The sequence below is a fragment of the Camponotus vicinus genome, unplaced genomic scaffold (assembly GCF_025532165.1).
Source record: "Camponotus vicinus isolate PSW18456_S1 unplaced genomic scaffold, iyCamVici1.0 SCAF_5, whole genome shotgun sequence".
Lineage (NCBI taxonomy): Eukaryota > Metazoa > Arthropoda > Insecta > Hymenoptera > Formicidae > Camponotus > Camponotus vicinus.
This window is the reverse complement of record NW_028141977.1, coordinates 4,080,144-4,102,367: the sequence shown is the minus strand read 5'-3', so window position 1 is coordinate 4,102,367 and position 22,224 is coordinate 4,080,144. Positions and strand designations below refer to the sequence as shown.

At 34.2% G+C, this 22,224-nt stretch overlaps 1 protein-coding gene across 7 annotated transcripts in view; it reads left to right on the top strand.

The window, feature by feature from the left end:
* Positions 1–22,224, top strand: part of LOC145971584 (uncharacterized protein CG3556) — a 65,802-nt gene that overhangs the window by 16,657 nt on the left and 26,921 nt on the right. For 4 of the 7 annotated variants that reach the window (XM_083099427.1, XM_083099428.1, XM_083099431.1 and 1 more), the window contains 2 exons: positions 3,683–3,793; positions 9,174–9,417. In XM_083099427.1, the coding sequence (XP_082955553.1) occupies positions 3,724–3,793; positions 9,174–9,417 (314 nt within the window). In that variant the 5' untranslated portion in view covers positions 3,683–3,723. The remainder of the gene's footprint in view (positions 1–3,682; positions 3,794–9,173; positions 9,418–22,224) is intronic. The other 3 variants (XM_083099430.1, XM_083099429.1, XM_083099433.1) reach the window with 2 other exon arrangements.

The window sequence follows — 22,224 nt, the reverse complement described above, 5'->3', positions numbered from 1 at the left end:
GACACAAACGTAATTTACCCGATATTACTGAATAATTAGTTTATTAACATCATGAATCTTCCTTGAGAATATGTATCAATAAAGTAAATTTTCATAAGGATCGACATCACATTTTTGTTTTTAGTAGCCTCGCTTTACAAATCTTATTCTGTAGCATAACATTTGAACATGAGATAAATACGCTGCATAATAATATACAAAGGAAATATAATCTGATAGTAGTAATGAATTTGCAATTTTATATTCTTATTTTTTCAACTTCTCTTTCAAGAAAATAGTGAATTATTATTTACAAATATAGTTATAAAATATGTTATTGCTATATAGTTCTATATGCATTAGTATGAATAATTAATTTTATTATTATTCTCTTTTTAATTTCAACGATATACGTAGTAGAAAATTTAGAGTTAAAAATATAATCATTGAATTATTAATATGTTTGTGAAAATGTTTATTTCTTCAATTATCTTTTTTTACTTGTTTTTTAATTATTAATATCAATAAATAAAGCGAATATTTAGTTATTACTACCAATAAGTAAAGTGAATGTTAACACCATAATTAGATTTGTTATAATTGTGATTGTTATAATTGTGATTTGTTATAATTGTGATTTGTTATAATTGTGATATATTTTTAAAGAAATAATTATTTTATTTACTATCTGTTAAAATTGATATTTTATTATAAATCGATATTTAAAATTATTATAATTTATAGTAGAATTTTTTAAAAAAATAATATATAATAAAATTATAATATACAGAGTGTCTGATAACTTTTTGCAGTCCCGAAATGTGAAGATAGATTGGCTCAAATTAAAAAGGAAAGTCCTCTACTGCTTTGCGATATTTGCAATAATTAAAAACCGGACTCACCACTCCTTCTCCATTCATTGCTTCGCTCCCAGTATAAAATTACAATGGGACGACTCTCGTCGCCGCGCGCTTCTACTCACGCAGATTAGCCGATCTTCTTAATTTTTCGTTAATTATTGCAAATATCGCAAAACAATAGAGGACCTTTCTTCTTAATTTGAGTCAATCTATCTTCACACTTCGGGACTACAAAAAGTTATCAGACACCCTGTATAGAATATTTATATAGTTGGTAGAGAACTATAAAGTTACTATTTCCAACATTATATAGTAATAAAAACTATAATAATTAACATTATATAGTAGTAATAATTATGAAAGCTGTAATAACTATAAAAAGAGAAATCTCAATTATAATTATTTTACTATGTAATTACGCAGGCCTGCGAGGTTCAATTACAAAAAGCAGTGTAGGTGAATCTGATAGATTTTGTGACGCTGAAAACGAATCTGACCGTAGAATTTCTCCAGTACGTCAGGAATTTGTAGTTGAATGGCCAAAAATTGCTATTTTGGCCAATTTCATGAATTTATTGTTGGAGAAATCAAATTTTTTGAAATATTTCTGCCAATGGCATTGTATAGTACTCACTTTCACCTTTCAAATCCACTTTTGATTACCGCCGCACGATTTTTTTTCGTAGAGATATATAAGTTATAAGTTATAAGTTATAAGAGTTATAAGAGTTATAAGAAAATTTACGTTAAAGAAAATTTACATAGACATCAATATGGTAGATCCATCATCTTGAAATTTGTGAAGATATATATCAGATTCGGTTGCCCAAAAAAGTATTGTAAAGAAATATCTAAAACAGTTGTTACACATTTTGATAAATTTTTCTAAATATTATGCCTTTTTATTGTGATTCCATCCGCCATATTGGATGCGCCATTTTTAATTTCAAAAGGTGACAGAAGGTATTTAAAAATGTATGTTTTTACCCTAATTTTGATTCGTAGTGAGATAGAGAGATGGCACGGTTGATTTAGAATGGCTTATTGGATCCCTGTGCATGACCGGTCTTATAATTTGTATATCTGAACGAAAAAAATCATGCGGCGGTAATCGAAAATGGATTTGAAAGATGAAAGTGAGTACTCTATACGATGCCATTGACAGAAATATTTCAAAAAATTTGGTTTCCCCACAATAAATTCATGAAATTGGCCAAAATAGCGATTGTTGGGCCATTCAACTACAAATTACTCAAAAACCTGACATGCATGAGGAAGTTCTGCGGCCAAATTTGTTTTCAGCGTCACAAAATCTATTAGATTCACCTACTCTGCTTTATGTAACTGACAAAAGCTAAAATTTCGCAGGCCTGTGTTATCAGAGTCCGGATCTCGGTGCCGTTTTTCCCAAGTGCATGCTAGCGGCCGAGTGCCGCGAAAAGCAGTACCATCTATGCCGGTCTAGTGATGGTAGCAAAGAGGGCACCGTCGCGTAGAAAAAAAAATATAATAATTTATTATATTATTTTATATTTTATATATTATATGTATTATTTTATTATATTATTTTATATATTATGTATAATATTAAATAAACATATATTCTATATTAATATATATATATCTATTTTTTTTTTCCACGCGACGGTGCCCTCTTTGCTACCATCACTAGATCGGCATAGACGGTACTGCTTTTCGTGGCGCTCGACCGCTAGCATGCACTTGGAGTGGGGAAAACGGCACTGACAAAGGGACATCGCGACATGATATCAATCGATTTTAACGAAACTCGTTGTAGCGATAGATCTTTATGTCAAATAATATTGGGTAAAGGGATAAATTGCGCTTCTTAAGTATTTGCGAGAAAATCAAAATTAAAGATTTTCGAGCGCCTTATGTGCAAATGGAATAGAGCGTTTTATCGAAGAGCGCGTGGCGCAGCGGTAGCGTGTCAGACTCGTAGCATCAAACGTTGCTGGTTCGATTCCTGATAAGATTTTTTCAAAATACAATTTTTTTTGCATCAGAATGCAATTATTACACAAAATAAATTATATATTACATGAATTAATACATAAATGAAATTTTAGTTTTGAATAAAATTGTATCATATAAAAATGTTTTACATTTATTTTTGTTGTATGGTAATCTCCTATCCGCAGTTATAAACACAGTCAGTATTTATACTTACTTATTTCTACTTATATTTATTTATTTGTACACAAACGGATTTCTTAAGAAGAAGACGCAAACGGGAAAATGCATTGTTGTAGAATAAAATAAACAAAATAGACAAAACTAAAATTTCATTTATGTATTAATTCATGTAATATATAATTTATTTTGTGTAATAATTGCATTCTGATGCAAAAAAAATTGTATTTTGAAAAAATCTTATCAGGAATCGAACCAGCAACGTTTGATGCTACGAGTCTGACACGCTACCGCTGCGCCACGCGCTCTTCGATAAAACGCTCTATTCCATTTGCACATAAGGCGCTCGAAAATCTTTAATTTTGATTTTCTCGCAAATACTTAAGAAGCGCAATTTATCCCTTTACCCAATATTATTTGACATAAAGATCTATCGCTACAACGAGTTTCGTTAAAATCGATTGGTATCATGTCGCGATGTTCCCTTGTGAGATCCGGACTCTGGCAAAATTATATAGTTACAAATATCATACATTTTTCTTTCAATGTACAAATATGGAGAAATATTATAGAAATATTTCTGAAGAGAATCATATGAAAAAATAGATAGAAAAAATTAATAGAATTTCTCTGTAATTTCTTATATTCTATAATTCTTCACAATTTCGATTTCGTTATTTAACTTCCAGGAACAATAGTATAAGCGGAATTTGAGACTCTTCCGAGGAGAATGTGGGGAAGAGCAAATATGATCGTGATTCTTTTTCTAGGATGGCTATATATTTTTGCTCGCGCAGAAGGTATGTTTATTTTCGTACAAGATTAGCACATATAATAATTTACTGAAAGGATAAGAGGAAATTCTTTTTTATTAAACATATATTCGAGTAAAAAAAATCAAAGAAAATAAATAAAATATTTTATATTAAACTTCCTAGTAAATATTGTTATATTAATATTATATAAAAGCAATGAAATGTGGAATGTTACATAATATAAATATTACCGGTAAATTATTATTAATGTTACGTTAATGTTAAGTTAATTGTAATGTCCTATTAATAAATGTAACATGTTATATTGTTGTTACATCATAATTATATTCCATAGAAAATTGATTCATTTAAAGTATTGGTCATATAAAGTTGATAATTAAATAAATAAAATAAATTATGTACTTAACCTATACAGCACAAAATCTTGCAGCAACATTTCTGCAATATTACAACATTGCTCATTGCAGTGTAATGTCGTAAAAATATTGCAAAGATATTATTTTATAATATTTTATAACTTTGGCAATGTTGCAGCAACATTTTAAAATAACGAAAACATATAATAGTGTATGACATGTGTTTCTTCACTTGCCGCTACGCAGTGACATCAAACTTAACTAACTCGTATTCAAATTTTTATCTGAAATGAATATAAAGTCTACAAAGAATTATTGTAGTAAAGTATATTTCTTGTCTTGTATCAGTTTAATTTTTGATAAACTTCTTGATTTGTTTAATATTCTGAATTCTAATGAGGGATCCAAAACAAACAAATAATTTATTTAATAATCTAGATTTCACGTTGGAATTCAGAATATTAAACAGATTTTTCTCAATTGGATGGCTAAATGGGAACTAGTCTATTTATTGCATGTATTAAATATTTTGATGTGGAGTATATATAAGATATTGTATTATATATATACATTATCGAGGTAAGTAATAAGAATAAGAAACATCTAATAAAAAATACTAACTAAAATACTAACTAGAACGTTTTTTAAAGGTGGTATTTCTTATCTTTCTTAACCTTTCTTTTTATATTTTCATTATTATAATCTTACATCGTAATATTTCTAAGGGCTGACATTTCAACGTTGCTGCAAACTTGTAGTAATGTTGCGGAAACATTTCGCAACTTCTGCAATATTACAATGTTTTAATGTTAGATCTATGTAACGTCTTTGCAATCTTTCGGTGCTATATGGAAATTTATAAAATTCAAAATTTAATTTATATAAAAATTTTGATTTTTGTTACAAATAGGCAGTAAATGGATTAATCCAGAAAAGATAGAGATGTATGTGGGAGGAGGTCTATACGCCCATTTAATCAACGAGCGACAGAATCCATCCGTGGCAACGGCATCGACGCATATCTTGTGGAGAGAGCATTCACACACTTTTCAGCCCAACGAATAATTGTTAGAAAACAATATTCGCGAACTAAAAAAATATGTGAGGCGCAAGTGGCTGGATCGGGAATCGAACCCGAGTCTTTCGTTTTCCGGGCAACTGCTCTAGACTGAGCTATTCAGACCTCACACCTAATGCTGCTTTTTAATACAGTGATATGCGACTCCAGAGCGATGTTGATATCTCACTCGATGGATGCAATGCCGATTGCCACGGAGGATCCTTGAAAGGTCGCTCGCTGATCAAATATTTTCTATATTTACTTGCTCAGTTTCTAATATTCTAATTTTAATGTTTTAAATCTCCTCCTCTTCTTATTGGGATTATAGAAATTAAGTTGATAAAAAAAAAGATATACTTTGGATTTTATATTAATGTTCTTTTTTTGTAGATTTTATATTCATTTCATGGTGAAAAATTAAATATGAGTTAGTTAAATCTGTCTTTCCCGCGTCGCACAGTGGTAAATTTGACCTAAAAAACTGGCCAAAATTATTTCTGTACTTTTTTGCTTTCAAATGGTTGTGATTCATTAATTTATGAAGTAATATAGGAATTAAAGTAGTTTTTGGAGACAAAAGGCATATTTCTAGAGATAATACCTGAATAATAATAAAATATTTATATAAATTTTGAAATAAAGATGCGTAATTCTCCTAATGATATTTTTCGAGTGTAAAAACTGGTAATTTTATTTTTAATTAAAGGATAGGCTATTTTCTTAAATAATAGAATTTTTGTGAGTATATAATCTTTTATTTACATATAAATTTTCATGTAAATTTAATTAGAATTGGAAGTTTTTAGGATTCTTCATCATAATTTTCTTCCGCTTCACTTACAAATGACTCTTCTTCAGTTTCACTTTCTCCTTCTATATTTGAAGTTTCAAAAGGCAGCAAAAGTCCTAAAGTCTCTTTTAAAAAAGGCTTTGTGGTTTTTCTTGGGATAGGTCTTATGCCAGTCAAAAGAGGATCTGATGTTAAAAGAAGCCTGTTCAAGACATCAATATTGCATGACTCTCTGGAAAATTTTCTAGAGTTGGATAAACGATAAGATCGGAAGTGCTTGTTCCGTGCTTCAGCCGCTTCTTCGGAAAGTTGGCCAATAGGTAACAAGCAGTTTTCTATTACAGTTGCCCCATGAATTAGAATCTTGTGCATTGTTGGAGTCATTGGATGCTATGGATATTGTTCTACATATAGTTTTGCTGTGTCCATGGCATAAGTAGCAAACTTCTCGGTGTCAATTTTGTGTCCAGATGCCATTGTTTCTAATATAACTTTCAAACGGTAAATGAGCTGAACGTTTAGACCGGTAATTTTAGCGGCAAGCTCAGGGTCTGCAAAAAATCTTCTACTAGTGTTCCCATCATTTGTATTACCAAAACCAGCCTTTGGAATGTCTACAATTAGGCCTAATATATTCTTGAAATCTTCTTGAATAATGGCTTTTCTTCTTTTCACAGCATTTTTATCCTCTTCATTTCTGAGTTGCCATTTCTTAACTTCCAATTTGTAAGACAAGTGTAACAGGCTTTCGAAAAACTTTATACGAGCATGTAATATTGAGAGACCAAACTGGAATGTGCTTGGATCAGCTTCTTTTTCTCTGGTCAAATTGTTAAAGTCTTTTGATGTGGCTCCACAAATGTAGCATTTCATTGTGGATGTTGTATTTGTTGCGGCATTGCACACTTTGGTGTTTATCATTGTCAACGCCATACTATGCTTCATGATTTTAATTTTATCTCCCTCAATCCTGGTTTCCTTTAGATTGCTTATTTTGGATTTTATGTAACTTATCTCTTCTCTTGTTATGTCAGTACTTTCTTTAACAAATCTTATGCGAATGGGTCTACAATAGCGAGGAGAAGAGGGTGTCGGATTCTGCCATATAATTTTCTTGTTGCCAGTGCCACAAACTAATTGCAAGGGTACCAAAGAGCTTTGAAAAATATTGCTATCAGATATGCATATTGCTATCGTCCTGATTTTCAAATCTTTGTTTGAACTGTTTCTGATGTGATCCATCACACCCCCATTTACAAATAATTTCCATTGTATTACATTCATTCTGGCTTAAGGATCCAATTACTTCTTCCAAATATTGCAGCAACCGAGCAACAGTGTGATCTAACAGATCTTGCAGATTAATTTCAGCGCAAGTCGTTGTCACGCGATAGGATTTTTGTAAAGGGTAGGCTTGCTTTTTAGCTTTTAGTAGTATCGGATAGCAAGGAAAAAGTTTTTTATCACTGTTGCTTCTGATTGTTTCGTATTGTTTTCTGGATAAATCTGCTTCGACAAACATAGAAAGGGCTTGAAGAGGAGACAATTGCTTTCTTGTTTCTTTTAAACTTTCTACAAACGCTCTTCTATATCTTGTTGCTCTTTTCGGAGATGCAACGAAATCTTTTACAATTTTTGAAACATCCGCTTTGCCAGAGGCTCTGAGCTTCATCTGTGTGGCAAATATAAGTTCTTCGGTTTCAGCTGATTTCCGCAGTTGTTCCGTCTTCCTTCTTTTGCTCACTGGAGTCTTCAAAAGACTTAGTTGGCCGACCAGCTCCAGGTTTAAGATTAGCTGTGCCTTTGGGTATCTGAATAGTTTCTTCTAACCATTTACCATATGTTTTTCTAAATCTCTCATCCTTTCTTTGAGCAGCTGACCATTTCACTTTAAATTGCATTTTAAATTGCGAAAATCTTTGTTTGAAATTTCTCGCTTCATCTTCAGTATAGCTCTCTTGTCTCAACAACATATTTTCCACATATTCAAGTTTTTGGTTTATATCTAGGCCTTGTTGTTGCATCATGTCGTACAGTTGTCTCCGTACCATTACTTTGACTCCCGACGACCCTAGTCAATTGAAAGTTAAAAGAATAAAAAAATTCTTAAGTTGCAAAAAATTTACGTTAACAGTACCAGATAGCAAAATGATGCAAACTTGGCGCAAAATTTTCAATTTGCCGTAAATTTGCTCAAAATATTTAGGCAAAACGAAGCAAGACAAATGTTTGCTAGAAAATTGTTATTAAAATTGAAGGAAACTTTGCCGCAAAGATTTACCGGAACGTGATTTTAGCACTCTTGATTATCTAAGTAGTCGTGGAAAAAACGATAAATAAAAATCGAAGGCGCAAAAAGGCGCAAATGATTCTTTTTTTGCTATGAAATAGAAACTCTACTCTTCAAGATGACGTAAAAAAATAGCTTGGAAGCTTTTGGAAGGATAACTTAACCTTTTTGACATTTTGCAAAAAAGTACACAAATTATTACATATTTTCGAAGACGAGTAACTACTTATAGATTAGTCTTATTAATGTCAGAAATGCATAAAAATGAAGTACATACCTTGTTTTGAAGATTCCATAATTGAACACTTCACAAAAAATTTTCTACAACTGCAAACAGCGCTAACGAACAACACTAATAAATAGTTTGCACTAACAAAAGCTGAAAGTGATGCGACGATCGTCAACTTTCGGATGTTGATATCGTCGAACAGTTGCAGTTATAAAAATTATAACTGTATGTCATTTTAACTTTATGATTCAACTATTCTTAGAGACAAAAATTTTTCGAATTAATCCATTTTGGAAAAATCGATTTTTGGCCAGTTTTTTAGATCAAAACCACTGTGCGTCGTGGCAAAAAGGCACACGTATAATATTATATTATTGCAATAATAATCTGTTGCATTACTCTTGTACTATTGCAAAATAATACATATGTTATAAGATTTACAGCTACATTTTGCTACAGTTTTATATATCGTAGATAGATTTTATATTATAGGTAATTGCATTATATTATTTATTATACTACATAAAAACAAGCAGTATTAACTGGGTTTAATATAAAATATCAGAATAGCGCGAAGGGGTCAAAATCGGCTTCTTTCTCGCATTAAATATTATCATATTGAAATGTAAAATATAATCCCTCGCGAATAATGGAAGAATGTTTTCGTTGATCGCCTTAGCAGGCAATGCCGAGATGACATTTGCCGACGTTGAAGCGGAAACTATTCTCGAGCGAGCGGCCACGTGGTTATGGAGTCAACGGGACAAGGATGCTGGTTGGGGTAACGACACGCATCGAGTGCTCCTGGTCCTTCGTTTAGCGAATCTCTCTCGCGATGATAACGTCACGCCATCGGCGCCACCGCTAGAACTGCAACTCACCGCCAAGCAGATGGAATTGGAAATCGTGCTTCTACTCTGGAGGTAGATTTGCGAGAATCTCGCAGCGAAACACACATAGTCAAGGTTTTCTATAAAAAATGTTTGTCTTTTTATTTTCTTCTTTCTTGAGAAGAAGAATCTCGCATTTTATAATCTTAATATCTCTTAAGTTATAATATTATTATACTTTACTTTATTATATTTTTCGTTCTCTATCTGGAAATAAATACATATTAACACTGTCGACTGTTTGGCATATACAGGGTGTCTCATTTTAAAAAACGCACCTCGATAATTCTTCAACGAAGCATTTTCAGCAAAAATGTTTCAGACAAAAGTTGTATGGTTTCAAAGACGACATAATGTCATTAATTTGACCTTGGATAGTCATTTGAAGGTCACATAAAGGTCACCTTCAATTTCTTAAATGGAACCTACTATTTTTCATTGCATATTCTTGTAGCTTATCTCGAGGGCTTTCCAAAACACTATAATTAAGTACCTTTTCGTTAAGTACTTTTTGAGTTATGAGGCTTGAAATAATTTCTTAATTTTACATAAACCGTAAAATAACTTGTAAAATATTCATTTTTCGATTATCTTACCTTAATACTTTTATGTACAAAATAATGAGAGGAATCAATTGGTGTAAAGAAAACACATAATTGTTTCGAAAAAAAAATGTAATTGTTAATTGCAAATTACATTTTTTTTTCGAAACAATTATGTGTTTTCTTTACACCAATTTATTCCTCTCATTATTTTGTACATAAAAATATTAAGGTAAGATAATCGAAAAATGAATACTTTACAAGGTATTTCGAAAAAAATGAATATTTTACAAGGTATTTCGAAAAAAAAAATGTAATTGTTAATTGCAAATTACATTTTTTTTTTCGAAACAATTATGTGTTTTCTTTACACCAATTGATTCCTCTCATTATTTAGTACATAAAAGTATTAAGGTAAGATAATCGAAAAATGAATATTTTACAAGGTATTTTACGGTTTATGTAAAATTAAGAAATTATTTCAAGCCTCATAACTCAAAAAGTACTTAACGAAAAGGTACTTAATTATAGTGTTTTGGAAAGCTCTCGAGATAAGCTACAAGAATATGCAATGAAAAATAGTAGGTTCCATTTAAGAAATTGAAGGTGACCTTTATGTGACCTTCAAATTACTATCCAAGGTCAAATTTTTGCCACCATCTGTCCCCCTCAAAGTCAAGCAACTTTTATTTGAAACATTTTGTTGTATATTCAAAAAAATACAGTTATTGGGGTGGGTAACTTAAAATGGCTCACCCTATATATATATATATATATATATATATATATATATATATATATATATATAGTCCATCATGATACTAACATACAAAAATGTTTATATCTCAGAAACGGTTGAACTTTCGACCTAATGATTACTTAGGTATTTTTACTCAACATGGTGTGTCCTATCTACTATATAAATATTGATTTTTTTTTAACACCTTGTACATATTTATATATACAGGGTGTATCAGACCCGTGCCAGCCAAATATCTCGAAAACCAAGAACGACAGACAAAAATATTTCAGACAAAAGTTGTAGGGTTTCAAGTAACGTATTATATAATAATATTATATAGTAATATTGGTACGACCTTGAATAGTGTTGTCAAGGTCACGTAAAGGTCATCTTAAATTTCTTAAATGGAACCCCCTATTTTTCATTACATATTCTTGTAGCTTATCTCGAGGGCTTTTCAAAACACTATAATAAAGTATTTTTTCATTGAGTACTTTTCGAGTTATGAGGCTTGAAATAATTTCTTAATTTTACATAAACCGTAAAATACCTTGTAAAATATTCATTTTTCGATTATCTTACCTTAATACTTTTATGTACAAAATAATGAGAGGAATCAATTGGTGTAAAGAAAACACAAAATTGTTTCGAAAAAAAAAATGTAATTGTTAATTGCAAATTACATTTTTTTTTCGAAACAATTTTGTGTTTTCTTTACACCAATTGATTCCTCTCATTATTTTGTACATAAAAGTATTAAGATAAGATAATCGAAAAATGAATATTTTACAAGATATTTTACGGTTTATGTAAAATTAAGAAATGATTTCAAGCCTCATAACTCGAAAAGTACTCAATGAAAAAATACTTTATTATAGTGTTTTGAAAAGCCCTCGAGATAAGCTACAAGAATATGTAATGAAAAATAGGGGGTTCCGTTTAAGAAATTTAAGATGACCTTCACGTGACCTTGACAACACTATTCAAGGTCGTACCAATATTACTATATAATACGTTACTTGAAATCCTACAACTTTTGTCTGAAATATTTTTGTCTGTCGTTCTTGGTTTTCGAGATATTTGGCTGGCACGGGTGGTCTGATACACCCTGTATATATATATATATATATATATATATATATATATATATACATATGTACAAGGTGTTAAAAAAAAATCATTCAATATTTATATGGTAGATAGGACACACCATGTTGAGTAAGAATACCTAAGTAATCATCAGGTCGAAAGTTCAACCGTTTCTGAGATATAAACATTTTTGTATGTTAGTATCATGATGGACTTACTGGCTTCTACGTGTCGCATGCGATGTTTACCTTAGTGCTTATAAACCGCGTTCTGTGTGTGTGTGAATGTCCTCATTCAATTTCCATACATACTTTATAGCAGAAGATTTCACCGCCAATCAGTCAGTTGTCATCAATCGATGATTGCGGATATTATTTGATGATTACATAGTTACAAAGTATCGTGCTGAAAATGTCAGCGTATTACTCTAATGAAGAAATGGCAGATATGCATTTTATGTATGGTCGTGCTAATGGAAGTGTGCTTCAGCTGCACGACGTCTTTACATGGAAAAATCATACACTGTTTCAAAATCTTCATCAACGTCTTTGTGAATCAAGTTCATTTATAACTCATCATCGAAATTCTGGCAGGTATCTGCCAGCAGATCTGTATTGACGCCCGATACGAAGAATCGCATTGTAAGGATAATAGAAGAAAATCCCGGCGTAAGAAGAATATTCGATGCCGTAGGAATCGGTACTACTCTTGTCTGGAGGATGCTTCAGGAGCAGTTACTCTATCCTTATCATATCCAACGAGTGCAAGCACTTACTCTACCGGACAAGCAAGAATAGAATTTTCAAAGTGGCTACTCGTAAAATGTGCTTCGAATCCGAATTTCATATCTTGCATTTTATTTACTGAAGCTGCACTTACGCGAAATGGAATTATAAATTTCCACAATGATCATGTATGGACAGTAGAAAATCCTCACGCATTTATTCAAACAAACCATCAACACCGATTTTTGTTAAATGTTTGGATGGGCATTATGAGAGATCACCTCATTGGCCCTGTAATACTCCCAAATCGGTTGTCAGGCGCTGCTTATCTCAATTTCTTGGTGAAAATATTACCTCAATTCTTAGAGCATATGCCTTTGGTTGAAAGATTATCAATGTGGTACATCAGGCCTGCCCTCCCACGAAGCACGAAAGGAGGAGAACATGCCCCCTCTTCTCGCGGCTGCCTCTTCCCGTCTTTCTTTTCAGGCTCTTCGATCCACCTATCCCCTCTATAAGGCTGTCACTCTTGCGTGCTCTTCCTTATTTCACATATTCGTCAACACTCTACACTCATTGTCAGCATGTACAGTACGTGCACGCGTCTCGCGCCAGTGGAAGGGGAAGCGGGGAAACACGAACTATAATTCGTGGGCCAGGCCTGTGGTACATGGATGATGGGGCTCCAACTCATTTTGTGCGTAATGTGAGAGAGCACTTAAACACCGTGTTCGGTCAAAGATGGATTGGACGTGGTGGACCAGTTGCATGGCCCTCTCGATCCCCTGATTCCCCCTGAATCCCTTTAACTATTTTTATGGGGATATTTGAAAAGCATAGTGTATTCTTCGCCGATAAATGACTTAAAAAAATTACGTGACCAAATCTAGCATGCTTGTCAAATAATTCGACAAAGACCTGGAATTTTCGAGAGAGTTCACGACTCTGTAAGAAGAAGATGCCAAGCGTGTATGAAAATGGAAGGAGGACATGTGGAACACCTTCTGTAAATATCCAGATAAAAATTTAGACAGTTTATCTTCTTCTCACGTCGCATGCGACACGTAGAAGCCAGTAAGTCCATCATGATGTTAACATACAAAAATGTTTATATCTCAAAAACGGTTGTGCTTTCGATCTATATTTACTTAGGTTTTTTTACTCAGTATGATGTGTTCTATCTACCATATAAATATTGAGTGATTTTTTTAACACCCTATACAGGGTGTCCTATTTTAATCGATCACCCCGAATAACATTTTTAATTTTGATTGTAGAAAAAAATGTTTCAGACAAAAGTTATATGGCTTGAAGGGGGCCATCAGATAGTGGCAATGATTTGACCTTGGAGAGTCATTTGAAGGTCACGTAAAGGTCACCGTCAATTTCATAAATGGAACTTTCTATTTTTTATTGCATATTCTTGTAACTTATCTCGAGGGCTTTCCAAAACACTATAATAAAATATTTTTCCTGCAAGTACTTTTTGAGTTATAAGGCTTGAAATCATTTCTTAATTTTACATAAACCGTAAAATATCTTGTAAAATATTCATTTTTCGATTATCTTACCTCAATACTTTTATGTACAAAATAATGAAAGGAATCAATTGGTGTAAAGAAAACACATAGTTATTTTTAAGAAAAAATGTGTAATTGTTAATTGCAAATTACAAATTTTTTCTTCGAAACAATTATGTGTTTTCTTTACCAATTGATTTCTCTCATTATTTTGTACATAAAAGTATTAAGGTAAGATAATCGAAAAATGAATATTTTACAAAATATTTTACGGTTTATGTAAAATTAAGAAATGATTTCAAGCCTTATAACTCAAAAAGTACTTAAGGGAAAAATATTTTATTGTAGTGTTTTGGAAAGCCCTCGAAATAAGCTACAAGAATATGCAATAAAAAATAGAGTTCCATTTAAGAAATTGACGGTGACCTTCACGTAACCTTCAAATGACTCTCCAAGGTCAAATCATTGCCACCATCTGATGGCCCCCTTCAATCCATATAACTTTTGTCTAAAACGTTTTTTCTACAATCAAAATTGAAGAAGTTATTCGGGGTGATCGATTAAAATGGGACACCCTGTATATGTATATGGGGCGTTTTCCAATACGTAATAGCAGCGCGCGACCTGTGTGAAGTTAGCCCCGCACTTTTTAAATTTCGTATTTTTATTGATTGTGTTGTATTGTGCTACGTTTGTGCTAATGTGTGCCCCAAACTGCACCTCAATAATTTGAATCATATTCGAGAAAATTTAAAAAATAAAATTTTTATTAGCCCCGCACTTTGTCCCAATCGAGTTCAATTTTTTTAATAAATTCGCATAAGTTTGTGCCGTATTATGCCGTTAAACAAACTTTATTATTTTATTCAAAATCTAATGTTCTGATGACATTTTGTCATTAGGAAAAGTTGTTGCACTCGTCTAGCACAACTTGGCACAAGAGAAGAAAAATAAATAATATTAAATTTTTTTTACCTCCACCTTTTTTTAATAAATATTTAATTATAGTTTATAATTACCTATATTTTTTATCAGTTTATCCTTTCTAATTATGAAGACAACACAACCTATAGAAATTCAATTAATGCTATACAAAATGATTTATATATTATCATTATTTTTAATTTTACGAATTTTTTCAGCTAAATGGAATAAAATAACAAAGTTTGTTTAATACGGCATAATACAGCACAAATTTATGCCAATTTATTAAAAAAAATGAACTTAATTGGGACAAAGTGCGGGGCTAATAAAAATTTTATTTTTTTAATTTTCTCGAATATGGTTCAAGTTATTGAGCTGCGGTTTGCGGCACAAATCAGCACAAGCGTAACACAATGCAGCACAATTAATGAAAATAGAAAATTCAAAAAATGCGGGTCTAAATTCACACTGTTAGCGCGCGACGCTTCAGCGTGAACCGTTTGGTGAGCACCCCGCTCATCGTTTTCTCACGCGTTACGGTGGAACGCCAATAATAATAGAAATATATATATATATATATATATATATATATTAATAATAAAAATATATATATATATTAGGTGTATAACTAAGTTCCCGCCGTTTTTTTACTTGAAAAATGCATTTATTTCAATAAGAAAATGATTTAATATATTAATCAAAATATAATCCTTTGTTTTCTATGACTTTTTTGAATCCATCTTTTTTGCAAAAGTTGGATTCCGCGATGATAGAACGACTTGTTTTTTTAAGCAATCCATTGATCGATGCATTTTTGGACTTCTCCGTAATTGAAGAAGTGTGTATCGGCGAGCACGTGTTGCATTGATAGGAAAAGGTGATAATCCGATGGGGCCAAGTCTGGAGAATAGGCGAGTGCGAGAAAACTTCGCATTCGAGCTCCAATAGTGTTTCTTTTACAATTCTTGCAACATGAAGTCGCGCGTTGTCATGCAAAAGAATCACTTTACATCGGTTACTGGTCTTTTTCGCATCAATTAATCATTCAATCAGTATAATTGTTGTTGGTAGCGGTCAGCTGTGACTGTTTCAGAAATCAATCGAGCTTCAGCTGCAGTTTTATTTAAATCAAAGCAGTGAGGAAGTATATGTCGAAAAAACAACTTATCACGTTTCATTTTAAATCGATTAAAAAAATATCTCTTTCACAAGAAATGAATCTTTGCGCACTCAATTTTATTGACAAATGCCTAACTTCACTACATTTGCAGCTGGAGCCATTTAATTATGAGCGGCGGGAACTTAGTTATACACCTAATATATATATATATATATATATATATATTAAAATCAGACGAATATGTGATAGAAGTGCTCGGCTGCTCGAGTTATAACGGTCCAGCGTGTCAGGCATTGCCTGCTGCAGCGCACCGAAGCTCACGTGTTGCGGCGAGACATGAAAACATTCACACAGAAAAAATTATTTGATAGATATCTAATAAATATCTAAATGTCTATATTTAAATGGTGTCCATGTCTTCTATGAATAACTAGTAGATACCCATATAGCACACAAAGATTGCATACACATTGCAGCAATCTTTCACCGTAATGTTGCAACGTTGCAAATTCACTGCAAAATGTTGCTGCACCATTGCTGTGGAATTGCAGCAACGTTAAAATGTCTGCTTTTAGGAATATTGCAATGTAAGATTGTAATAATGTTACGGTGTAACGTGTTTGTAATTAAAACGCGTTTTGCTACAAATGCAGACCGTTTTAAATTTAATAAATAAACTTTGAAAATATAAAAAAAATGTTTAAGAAAGATAGAAAAAAACATTTACCTTTAAAAAAATTTCACGCCTTTAAAAAATCATCTATTAGTGTTTTTTATTAAATGTTTCTTATTAAATATTTATTTCAATAATATACATACAATTATTTTACATACCCTCGACACCAGAATATTTTAATACATGCAATAAATGAACTATTTCCCACTTATCCATTCAATTGAGGAAAATCTGTTTAATATTCTGAATCCCAACGAGGGATCCAGATTATTAAACAAATCATTTAAACAAATGATTTGTTTAATAATCTAGATCCCTTATTAGGATTCAGAATATTAAATAAATCAAGTCAGTTTATCAGAAATTAAACTGACACAAAACAAGAAATATAATTACTACATTAGTTCTTTGTAGACCTTATATCCACTTTAGATGAAAATTCGAATACGAGTTAGGTAAGTTTGGTGTCGCCACGTAGTAGCAAGTAAAGAAACATGTTATACATTTTGCTATGTTAAAATGTTGCTGCAACATTGCCAAAGTAATATTACAAAATAATGTCTCTGCAATATTTCTGCAGTATTACATTGCAATGTGTAATGTTGTAACATTGCAGCAATGTTGCAAGCTTCTGTGCTGTATGGGTTGCGACGTTAATTATTTTATTTTTTACAATCCTCCTCGGGTGTTAGAGAGGAGGATGCGAGGGGAGCGAAAATGTCGTCAAAAACACAAGTTCGAAAGGAGATACTTGCGCTCGGAGGAACAGGGATGGAGGGTGTTCTCGCGCGAGCCGCGGCGAAGCGAAGACCGTCTCAAGATCACGAAATTGGGCGCCAGATACGGTCTTTCACGTATCAGTTCGCTAAACGCCAACATAACGCAAAAAATGCTTGCCTGATTCGCCACGGGCCGACTAGCTCGCCTAACGTAGAGGGGCAGGGTCTATGGAAAAGTTAATTGTTTTATACGAGGCTTTGGAAATTCAGAAATTCGACAAACACGACAGAATCCACATTTACGAAAGGCCAACACTCAAATAAATTACGCCGGCTTAATATAGAAAAATATAACACATTTATTAAGAAAAAAAATAAAAGAAATAACAAATTAAAGAGAGAAATAATAATGACATAAATTAGAAAAATCAACGAGATATAACAAATAATTAATCATTCGACAGCGGTGATGATAATCGAAATTCACCAAACGTGAATCAGACGGATCGAATATTCACGTGAAATCGAGAATATAAGAAAGCGCCAAGATTCCTTGTATTTCTTCTAGCCCGTTTTTATGGCCAGACTCTGCGAGGCCGAATGGCGCATCGAAAACGTAACGATAATTCGACAATCAAATCGTCGACTTATGGTACAGGCCTTTTCCCTTTACTCTTTTACTCGCTATTCTAATCGACAGCAATAGGTTTGACAGGATGCTTAATAACACAGTTCCACAAAAAAAAATGAAAAAAATACCTCCGGGGTCTGAGTAGGTGTACTATATGTTTTTGGGGTCGCTGAATCCGAATCCGATGTCCATTTAACTCCATGTCATCAGGATTTTTCATAACCTCAAAAAAACTGCTCAATAACGGCATATCTCAATAACTCCTGCTCTATAACCCCATGAACACTTAAAACCATGAAAAATAAAACCCCAAACACCTCAATCCTTTAACATCTTCCCCCCACAACCCCACAACTTCATAACCTCATAACCCCATAACCCCATAGCCCAGAAAATTAGTGAAAACGACACTTGTGAGCGTCTCAGCCCTGACGCTCGGTGTCTGCAGGCCAAACGTGGTACTTGAGACTTGAAACTACATTTTTATCGATTCTACAACACCTCAACCCCATAACCCCATAATCTCACAACCAAAAGAATTAGTGAAAACGACACTTGTGAGCATCTCAGCCATGAAACTCGGTGTCTACGAGCCAGAAGTTATACTTGAGACTTGACACCACATTCTCATCGACTCCACAACACCTCAACCCCATGACCTCATGACCCCAAAACCCCATAACCCAAAAAATTGGTGATAACGACACTTGTGAGCATTACAGCCCTGACGCTCGGTGTCTGAGGGCCAGATGTGGTAATTTAGACTTCGAATGCGAATTCAAATCTTATATTCGTGGTGCCTACATTTTGCCGAACTCAGGAACAACGACGAGGACGTAGAAGGCTTTTGTTCCCTTCGGGGTGCTTCATTAGAGTGTGTCCCCTTGCCTCACACTTTTTGGGGTGCTTTATTACAGTGTGTCCCCTTGCCTCACACTTTGGAGATATTTCATTAGGAGTAATACCCTTCTTGCCTGGACTACGAAGCAGTACTATTTTTAAATGGACCCCAAATTGTGATCTTTTTACACCAAACCGACATTCTCACTGCGTTTGTTGGTTCCCGGTTTATGTGATGTATGAAAGAAATGGTTGCAAATTTAAAGTTAACTTGAGCTGTATTCTCCTTAGATTTCGCAGTTATGGGGTTGTGGAATTATAGGATTAAGGAGTTGTGGGGTCGATGAGAATGTGAATCTCAAGTACTACATCTGGCCCGCAGACACCGAACGTCAAGGCTAAGATGCTCACAAGTGTCGTTATCACTAATTCTCTGGGTTATCGGGCTATGGGGTTATGGGGTTATGAGGTTATGAAGTTGTGGGGTTGTGGGGGGAAGATGTTAAACGATTGAGGTGTTTGGGGTTTTATTTTTCATGGTTTTAAGTGTTCATGGGGTTATAGAGCAGGAGTTATTGAGATATGCCGTTATTGAGCAGTTTTTTTGAGGTTATGAAAAATCCTGATGACATGGAGTTAAATGGACATCGGATTCGGATTCAGCGACCCCAAAAACATATAGTACACCTACTCAGACCCCGGAGGTATTTTTTTCATTTTTTTTTGTGGAACTGTGTAATTGAGCGAGAAATGTAAATTAATTGCGAAGACGGGAAATCTCGCTTGCGACGAGTACGGTCGATGCGATTGATAATCGACAGCCGTCGGACGCCGCTGACGCCGCTCTTACTTTCTTTTCGGCGTAACGCTCTTTACTTACGCGAATCTTTCGAATTTAGGCAATCTCTAATTTGTTGTAATTTATTACGCACCGCGGCACACACACACACGACAGATGTCACGAAATAAGCTCACAACGTTGTTAAGTGCAACAAAGACGGAACGATATCGCAAAGTCACGACACGCAACGGTCACACACACACGCTAATTAACACACGAAAATCGCACGAAGATCGATTGCGGGGATGTCTTACGCTGCTTCGACAGCACGTATAGCGAACGCATTCCCCGCGATTTACAGCGCACGTGGTCGATATACGAGAGACGGTCGCTACGCGTTTCGCGACACCTCGAATCCCGGAGAGAGACGAACGGTTCCTTATCAATTACGGTCGACGTTACGATCGTCCTCGACTCTTCGGTCGCTTGTCTCCCGTCGCCCGAAATGCACGAAAATCGAAAGCTCAGGACAAAGCCCGAGTGACAACGAAACATGAAAATGGCGACGGCGATAGAACGGCCGGGTAGAGACGGGATCGCGTACGTGGCTCACAATTTAGAGATGGACAACCTCACCGATACTCGCTCCTTCCTCGAAGGGGATGATCCTCGGTTCCGTTCTCTCGATGTGATCTCAGCGACAAATTCACAAAACGATAACGATCAAACAAAGAGCTACCACACGCTACGAGCGCCCGCACCAGTGTCTCCCTAGATCTCGCGATCGATAACGGCGTCAATCCTGCGCGCAGGGATGCGCGGATCCGCGGCCAATAGCGCCGCGACACGTGAGATATTACTGCGCCCCGCGACAACGCCGTATCGGGGACCGTAACGGCCCCGATAATTCAAATCTTTTAATTTTGGCGACCCTTCTATCGGCGGTCCTCTTTAGCAGATCGTTCGCCCTCCATCCTCGAAGGGTAGCGCCGACCGGACCCCGTAATTCCGGGCCTAAACAGCTGTTCTTAGAGATGGATGTTCGTCCGTCTTTTGCCGGGGTGAACGCCACCCGGAATCCTGTGCTGTTTCGACTTGGAAATTCTTGAGCGCTATCCCCGCACTCGAATCGATGATTAGCATGAAAGCGCCGTGTCAATTGTTGTGATAGATTCCTCTTCACATATGTCCTCTTCCCGATATTCTCCGGCGGGTTGCTCCATGTACAAAAAATATAAAAAAAAATAATTATACGCAATTATAAATAAACGCAAAATACAACAATAGCTCGTCTCTCCGGAGATCTCGATACGGCTCTCGTAAGCTTTGTCTGGCGCGGCCGCTCGGCTCGCGCCCCGTCAAGATTTTCGGGGCGGATGGACGCGTGTCGAGACGGCAACGTCACAGGGTATTTAATAGATGTACAAAATATCTGTATCTCTCGGATAATCTATATCTTCCAAATAACTGGCAGAGATATTTACTAGATGTGTATATATCACCCACATATACATATTCACCAAAGACATTCACTAGATACATGTTATCCATGCCCATACAACACAAATTGTTGTAGGTAAGTAGTGTAAATTGTGTTGCTCCCAAAAAGGTTTCAAATCATTTCAATATTTCATATTTCATGTGAAACTTTTCTCAAAGAATTCTACAATATGTCATATGAAATGTTAGAATAGAAACGTTTTTGAAATGTTCCACATGAAATGATCCCACAATTTTTTAAAACTTTCAGTTGAGTTATCTCCGCATCGTTTTATCTAGACATCCACACACACAAACATACATGCATACGCAAGCACGCACTCTCCCCCGGCACACACATGCACAAACATACACACGGGATTAGATCAAAAGCATAACACACGCATACATTTGTACACACACGCACTCATACAAAATTTAAATCTGATCATCTATCTCTACGTGGAGCATCTTGAGTCGAGTTACACTTTAATTTCCTTTTCGAAAAGATTTTCCACGATAATTTATTTCTCAATTGCAGGTTTTACAATGTTTATTTTGTAACATTTTCTTCAAAACGGTATAACTTCATCAAAGAAGGTCGTAGAAAATTGATTAAAATATGGATTTACTAGGAAATAAATGAAAAACTTACACACTTGAAAACTCACACATTTTTGTACCAGAGAACCGATTCTCCTAAGCAATGCAATAATTTTAAAAAAATTGGTTTTCCATTTCTCAAAGTCTATCTTCAGCGTCCGTCATTTAATAAAACATTTCTTGTAAACTCAAATTTGGGTTTTTTAGTTTTTAAAATGAATGTTCAAACTTTAATTTGAGCTTTGTTTCATCTCAATACGATGATTTTTTACTGATTTATCGCTATTAAAGGTGTTAAAAAATTGTGTTAATATTTAGTAGCCCGTTTTTTTGGCGTGTGAGTGTATATCCACTCAGTAGCTAAAAGATATTCAATAATGGATATTCATATACATCCACAAGAACTTTGCGTCTTGTCACTAAGCGGCGAAAACGGGAGCGCCTAACCC